This window comes from Python bivittatus, unplaced genomic scaffold (assembly GCF_059951505.1).
Source record: "Python bivittatus isolate LINGU-HERP-01145 unplaced genomic scaffold, Pbiv_v1 ctg000700_np1212, whole genome shotgun sequence".
Lineage (NCBI taxonomy): Eukaryota > Metazoa > Chordata > Lepidosauria > Squamata > Pythonidae > Python > Python bivittatus.
Genome location: NW_028277098.1, coordinates 83,400,617 through 83,408,653, shown reverse-complemented (window position 1 = coordinate 83,408,653; position 8,037 = coordinate 83,400,617). Strand labels below are relative to the sequence as shown.

General features: G+C 38.6%; 1 protein-coding gene and 1 long non-coding RNA gene across 2 annotated transcripts in view; one reads left to right on the top strand and one right to left on the bottom strand.

The window, feature by feature from the left end:
- The first annotated feature begins 2,850 nt into the window (after positions 1 to 2,850).
- Positions 2,851 to 8,037, top strand: part of HNF4A (hepatocyte nuclear factor 4 alpha) — a 73,611-nt gene continuing 68,424 nt past the window's right edge. Inside the window, exon 1 of the mRNA XM_025167776.2 lies at positions 2,851 to 2,966. Within this exon, the coding sequence (XP_025023544.1) occupies positions 2,915 to 2,966 (52 nt within the window). The 5' untranslated portion in view covers positions 2,851 to 2,914. The remainder of the gene's footprint in view (positions 2,967 to 8,037) is intronic.
- The window catches only part of LOC107326171 (uncharacterized), a 32,961-nt gene continuing 29,521 nt past the window's right edge, over positions 4,598 to 8,037 (bottom strand). The window contains exon 3 of the long non-coding RNA XR_001559912.3: positions 4,598 to 4,707. This is a non-coding gene — a long non-coding RNA (uncharacterized LOC107326171). The remainder of the gene's footprint in view (positions 4,708 to 8,037) is intronic.

The window sequence follows — 8,037 nt, the reverse complement described above, 5'->3', positions numbered from 1 at the left end:
AAATAGCCAGGCATAAAACAACAAAATATAACTTGGACCAGCAGCCAAACCAAAATATTGTTAATGGCCATAGGAGGAAAATACATGGAGCATTCCTGGAGAAATGACAGCTGTTTTAGGTTGTGTAAGTTTAAAAACTCCAACCAGCATCATGCCCTTGGAGGTCTACAGTATCCAATGTAAATAATGTAAAAAAAGACTCTAAATTCTTAATATTCTACTCTATCTTACTATAGCATATGCTTTTATGAACTACAGCCAGTTCTTCATATGCATGAAATATGTATATGTATTATCTATCTATCTATCTATCTATCTATCTATCTATCTATCTATCTATCTATCTATCTATCGATGTGTATCTATAGATATATACTATATCTATGTATCTCTACATTAGAGCTGATTTGAAGAAGGAGAAACTATTTTTTCTTGGATCATGTGCATCTGCATGATTTTAGGAATCCACTCCATCAAAATAAAAAACAAACAAGAAAGACTTTATCTTGATTCTTATTTTGCAAGAATTTTTTTTTAAAATGCAGCCAGCCCACGCAAATTCCAAAGGACACGTAGTTAACAAAAAAAGCCCACCTTATAGCAACAGTTCCTTACTTTTGTTGATCTAATTTTTGTTCTTCAATCTCTTTCAGCCACAGGCTAAGAATAACGTATACATACTTTACTCCAGAGACGTAGTACAGTACTTTATTGCAGAACAACCTGCCTATGGGCCATTCAGATTGGGGACAGCCATTGCATCCAATCACATGTTCATCAATTAGAAAGATGCTTTTACAGGACTTCTATTTGTGCTTCCCTACAGAATCTGTGTCCTGGTTCACTTAGGAATCATAGAACCATAGAATTGTAGGCCTGGAAGGCCCACAAGGATCAGAGTTAGATTTCCCTGTGTCTCTGTGCTGCCATCTAATGGTTGTCTGGAATTTTGCAGTCCTGGTTTGGAAGCCTTGTGATAAATCTCTGAGTTAGTTGATTGGATCGATAAACTCTTGTTTTGGAGTTTCCACCACATTGTATCCTTCCACTTGACCCAGTTTAGCATGCTGTGGGAACAGGACAAAAGCCAATCCTTTCCATCATCCTGTTTCTCCAAATGCTTTGGGGAAGTCCAAAAGCAGGAGTGCAGTAACCCCTTCTTACTGGCAATTCAGCAGTAAATCACTTCTGCACTCTTCGTTGTGATATTCTAGGTAGGGATAAATTTGTTCTGCTCCATTTGCCTTTGGGTTGGGAAGATTACGACTGTCCCATGTCCCATAGGCTAGCCTTCTCCAGCTTGGCATTCTCAAAATATTTTGGTACTGCAATTTCAAGAATAATAAATCTTGGATTGCGATTAGGTATAAGTGCTTGCCAAATAAAATAATTAATTGCTGAATTCTTAGCCAGCTGGGCCCCAGGGAGCTCTAGATGGAAATTTTGGGAGCTGCAATCCTAAGATATGTAGAGAATACTCACTGGGGAGGGTTGACCTGGTCCTTTGAACAAGTATGGAAGACTGACAGCTTCTTTTCAAAAAGGGCACTCTATTGCTACCGTTCTTCTGACCAAGATCTTTTCTACACTGGCAATTTATAACATCTTCTGTAATCATCCAACCTTCATTGTGCCAAAATAACACTATTGTACAGAGCATCACTCTGGTGATGGCTGGGTGATTTATGAAGATGCTATAAGTCATTAGCGTGGAAATGACCACAGAGAACAAGTTATCCTCTGCCTTGCTCTTATTTTTTTCAAACATCCCAGAAAGAATTGTAAGAAGTACTGCTGAATCTTCCAGTAGGAAGAGTTTAGCAACCACTGCTGAAAAGTCAAATAGGTAACTAATAGTGGTATATGTGCATTCGGCAGAAGTCCAACACCACACCAAAACAAAAAAGAATAAAATGGATCCGCTAAGATCAGAACTAATACAGAGTGGGGCAGCTCTGCTTGCAGCTGCTTCAACTGTTTGGAATCATTTGGGGGTTGATTTTTAAAAAGTGTTTTATTTGATATAAAATTTTCATTTTTTCAGGTATTTGAAGTTTAAACTGGCTTTGTTGCATGTGTGTGTGTGTATGCATAAAATTTATTGTCGAGGACTCTATCACTGCAGTATTTTACACTGTGTGTGTGTGGTGTACATCTGCATGGAAGCAGAGTTGAAACATACATTTTAGAAAAACTCACTGAAAATGGGCCTGAGCGCACTAATGCAAAGGGAGCACCAGCCCTCAGTTTATGCCCCAGCACAATCAGGCACACATACACACCCTGATTTATTTACACACTACATAGAGCCTGGCGCTAGTTCATGCACCACTGTCTGTTCTTTACCTATAAACAAATGCAGGCCTGGCCACAGAAGTGGGCAGCCTATCCCCAGCGACAGTGTGGGGATCTACATTTGTCTGCACACAAAGCCATTGTTCTTCATGTTTGTTTGGTGAGGGCAATAAAATGTCCCATGTCGCAGCAGCTGTAAAACTGACCTAATTCACACCTCCCCATGGGAGTTCCTTCTGCTTCTCTGTCCTGGGCCACTTCTCTGTTGCCTCTTTGTCAGAGAAAATCTGGAGAAAAGCAATTTCTGGGCAACGGATCACCCTGGGGCCTGAAACCAGGTGTCAGTGGAAATCCCAAAAGTGTGCCATAAAGTCATGTTTGAGTTTCAAGCTTAGGAGCAGTCACTATAGCTACCGTGGCAGACGGCACCTTGCAAGTTGGTTTCCATACTAGCTTGGTTACTATTTAACATCTCCACCCACATTAGGCCTGATTAAGCGAATCAATAAGATAACAGGCGAGGCAGGTTTCCTCACCCTCCCTCCCTCCCTCCCTCGCCCAGCTTCTTTTCTTGTTATTTTACACTTTCCCATTTTCTTCAGAATTATACTGATGAGAAATGGTCAATGTAAGCACACAGCTAAGTGCTAAGATGGAGGCCCCTCCGTATGGTGAGTACACAGGCTCCTGTCTGCCTATCTTTTCTTGTTTCTGAGGAGAGACGCTCAGAGGTTGAGCAAAGCTGTGTACACTGAGGGCCGACAAATCCTGCTGTTTGTTGTTGATCTATGGAGACCTTATGCGCTAGGCCAATGTGCATTTCCTGGCTGTCCGAGGTCTCGGTTTCCCTGTGGCTGGCTTCCTCTTAGGAGAAGCAGGCACTGCTTCCCTTGACTTGAAAGCAAGCATTCCTTGAAACGGAGTCTTTTTTGATTTCGAAGTGAGGACGAGTTTGCAAAACAAAATGTAATGTAGAGCCAGCAGGAAAGGAGGTTGTGTACGCTTAGCCTGATCTGGGACTGCAACAAAAGCAGGCTTTTCAAATGCAGTGTTGAAATTTGTACTACGCTCTTGTGTGTGTCTTGTGCGTAAGTGAGAGAGAGAGAGAGAGAGAGAAAGAGCGATCATGCCAAACCTCTCACAAAACTTTGCAAAGAGGCTAAACGTGGAATGCAGATATTCTCAATGAGATTGATTTCTGAGCTGGTATGTATGGAAGGGCTGCACTGTGCTCATTCAAATGGCATACGGTCACACTTACATTTCTAGTTATGATTTGTGAGATGGGCTGGAGGGTTAACCCCATATTTATATGCATAATGCAATTGTTGTCTGTGAAAGTGAACAATAATGACTTTTCTGTCTGAACTATGCACCCATGCACTAATAGGGCACTTTCTGGTCCTGTTTTGCTCATGGATTTCTTGTGAATTGAACAAGCACAGAAAGGATTCTCCCAATGCACGCTGTGTTGCCTATTGCCCTTTGTTTACAACAATGGCAAGTTATAAGCACCTCTTTTATCAACAGAACTAAAAAAAACAAAGTTGCAACCTTTTGGAATTTTTTTGTTATGTTATTCATAATGCTAAATTATGGTTTATTGAATAATCACAGTGGCTGGATTCAGACAACCATTGACTACAAATCACAACAAGTTAAGCCTCAATTAAACAATTCATATTATGTGTTAGCATGTTGTATGAACCTATATTGTGTAAGTGACTGGGGAAACAGGTGTTTGGAACTGAATCTCAGAAGCTAGTGAGTTATCTTCTGGCCACTAGGATTCAGTCCTTGGTCTGGTTCACATAACACTAAAGCTACACTTCTCTACAGATAGTGGTCATCTGGATTTTTGTAATCCTACATAGCACATACCAATTTCTTTTTATGCAAGGCACTACTCCAATCATCCCCAAGCACACACCATATGATGGTTTGTTTCGTTTTGATTTAGCATGTTGTATGAATCCAGTCATAATTTATACCTTAGCTGTTACGCTGACCCAGCCAACTCTAATTAGTTCAAACCATGATTAAACAATGGCTTAATACAATGTGTGAACTCCACCTTCCTGTAAGCCTGGCAGGCTGGTCTCCAAGCTTCAAGGGCTGCAACATTAGATCTGCATAAGCATCCAGTAATCTGACCTAAAGGCCCAGCCTTCTTCTGAGCAATATAGTTCATGTAGGAGGACTCTGCCCAAAACCTGTTGTTGTTGTTATTATTTCATACCATATTTATTTATTTATTTATTTATTTATTTATTTATTTATTTATTTATTTATTTATTGTTGCTTTGGATCTTTTGTCACATAGGCTTGTTTCTGGTCTTCCAGTTCTGTTCCTTTATTGCTTCCTTAGATGTTGACATCAGCCTGACTTTTTCTCACTTCTGTGTCTGTCTCCTGTGTATTTGGAAACACATATTTGCTTCTGAACCATTATTTTTGCAATAATTTTATTAAAAATTATAATTAAAAAGATAAAAACTAATACAAACTAAAAAGATAAAAGAAGAAGAAAAAATAGAAACTGCAGAAAAGAAAAAATAGAAAGAAAAATAGAAAAGAATGAAAAAATAAGAATATAGTAAAGAAAAAGAAAAGAAATATATAAAGAAATTATTTCCCCCTTCATCACAAGTGTAAACAATTTTAGTAACTTATCATCTTGTCTTAAAATACATCAACTGACCTCTTCTTCCCATATCCCATCTCTTATCTATAAACAAATCCTTAAAGCCTCGTCATTTCAGTCCTGATCAGCAAAAGTCCATTACCAGAGATAACAACATATCTATTTTAACCTTGATCAAATAAACCAATTTTGTATTCCTTCCTTTTACGTTTAACAATCTTGATCTTTAGTCCCTTCAAATAATGTCCTAGAGCTTGATTTATTTTCATTTTTTCTTTGTCCCATCTCACAAAATTCTTCAAAGCTTTAACAAGTCTCTTTTGTAAATCCAACATAAGAAAGTTATCCAGGGCTCTTCTGATTTGTTATTTGTATATTGCTTTTAATTATTCAGACATCAGCCGGTTTCTTTTGTATGTCCAGTGTAGCATCTTTTTCCATATCATTCTTTTAGCCTGTCATTTTTAAATCCACTTTCAGATCAGTCTCAGTCTTGTCCGGTAAAATTTGTTCCTCTTCCATAACATCTTTTAAACACGGTCTATCTATACTCTATACAGATATTCTTAAAATTAACTTCTGGGTCCATTGTTCAAAAATATCCTTCAATATGTCAAATGTTAAAATATTTTGTTCCATTCTGTATTAGTAAGTCAAATTTAAATTTTCTTCTCCTTTAATTGTAATCTTTAGTTCTTTCTGGTTCCCTCTAGTGTACAACCTTCAAAGTCTCATCCTATCATGTTTTTTTTAAAACAGAATTCAAAACAAAAGCATTTTCCCAAGGGAAAGATTCTTATAATTAATTCCAAAATCTTATTTCAAATCCATCTGGACCCTTATTCCATTTGTAACTTTCTAAAATCAAAGTTCTAATCACCCTTTTGGTGTTTATTTCAAAATAATTTTGTTTAAGTCCTTAAACTTGTATTTAAAACTTCTTTTGCTAAGGATTGAAGGAAACTCACCTGGTCCTGTAAAACTTGTCGACCCAAAGGTTCCTAATAGCTGAAAAGCAGTTAACAAGCCATTTCCTAAAGTGATTAGAAAAGGAAGTATGCAAACATAGTGTCCTTTCAAAGGCAATGACCACAGTTTAAGCAAGATGGCTATTCCCTTGTCTCCCAGAGCTCTAAACCTGCCAAAGACCACTGTCTTGTGGGCTCCTCATGAGGAGCAATTGTATGGAACACTTATGGGTGATCTCAAGTCCTCTCCTTGTCTGGAGAGGAATTACAAAGAACCAGTCTACTTGCCGGTTCTTCATTCCACTGCAGTCATGAGCTTTGCTTTTAGTGGAGCCATCTTCAGTTCATAATTTCTTCCCTGGAAGTCCTGCTTCTGAACCATTTAGATGATTTGGGGGATTCTGCAACAGGGAATGTAACTTTGTAGGATTTCAGGTTTACAGATAGTGCTATAAACAATAACATATATAGTGATATGAAGATGGCTCTGATGGTAAAACAGAACTTTGAGCTCTATTGGCCAAAGGAAGAGCTGCTCTGCTGTAGGAAGAAGGTATTGTTATAATTGTTTTTCTAAAAGTCAGATCATCAACTAATATGTTACACCTTTGGATTGTTCTTGTTGAAGGGAAAATGTGGAACATGCTCAACTGTAATGTTGCATTTCTGCACACAGATGAGGAACACTCTAGCACGTGTTCATTTCTTGTGGTTTCCTTGCATTACATCATTGACTGTAGTGTGTTTTCCTTTAATTTTCCTTTCCATTTCTGAATTAAGCACATTGCTCTTGGAGTAGCATGCCAGAAAATACCCTATAAAATGGGCGGGTGAGGCCAGGATAAAAATGAAAGTTGATTTAAATATAATTGAAATCAAATATATGCTCAATATGATTTCTTTCAAGTCACCTATTGAATAATTTTCTCCTACTGTCACCTTTAAAGTGACACTTTGCAAACCACAATGAGGTTTCCTTGGCAGTTGCAACAAAGGGTTTTGGGGTATACACAGGGCTAAGCTACCAGATGGGATCCCCTTTCTGTTTCTGTCAGGCTTGAGGTTTGATGCCATTTTGAGGCCAACATCATGTAGAAACTTTATTTTGTTTGGTTTCTAAGGCTTTGGAGGTCTGCCTGCCAGCCTGCCTTGGAGGAATCACAATTTTAGGTGATGGGGGCAGGTAAACAAGCCTGACACATCCAGAATCACTGGAAAAGGGCAACTTCTAGAACTCTATTTCTTCCCTTACAAAATAAAACATACATTTATTTAGTTAGTTAGTAAAACATTTTGTCTGGCTTCAGTAAAAAGGAAAATGGTCCAGCCTAGAGGTTTGTGATCTAAAAAGCACAACCCCAAAGGAAAAGTAGATGAGGGGGGAAAATGAGGAAAATGTCACCATTTCTTGAAGGTACACATAAGCAACTAGAAAGTTTATGTGGTCATTATTCCATCAATTTGTCCATGCTTGATTTTCCTGCACATTCTTTTCTCACATGGATCCTGTGATGGGGAACCTCAGTTCCTTAGTGAGTGTTATGATTAAGTGGATATTTGAATTTGGGCCTTCCGCATCATAGCCAGCTCTTTAAATGCCTGACTGTACTGGCCCTACAGTCATTAAAGCTCATTCATATGGATTAGTACACTGTGCTGTTACAATGGTGATTGCTGTATTGAACACAAAGAGATAAAACAAACCTGCAAGGGGGTCATACATAACTTTTGATTTGTGATGGTAGAAGAGAAAGACTGGATTTGTCCTATGAAATAGAGTCCTGTACAAATGTGAAAATGCACTACCTTTCCTTGTTTCAATAAGACATTTTCCCTGGACCATTCTGCTCTGACAGTGTTTGCCTGTGGCAACTGTATTTAGCCAGCGCTCAGTTTCATGCTGTATCAAAACTTTAGTTGGCCTTGTCCACAGGGAGGGTGGAAAAGGTAAAAATGGTGGCCATGAGCATATAATCAAAGTCCTGGCCTTTGTTTATGTACATTGTGTATGGCAGATGTAAATGGGAGAGGGGGCTTTGATTATGTGATCATGGCTGCCGTTTTGGCCTTTTTGATTCCCACCATGGGCACCCCTGTTGCCATATGTTGAAAGGACAGTTTTGACAGGAC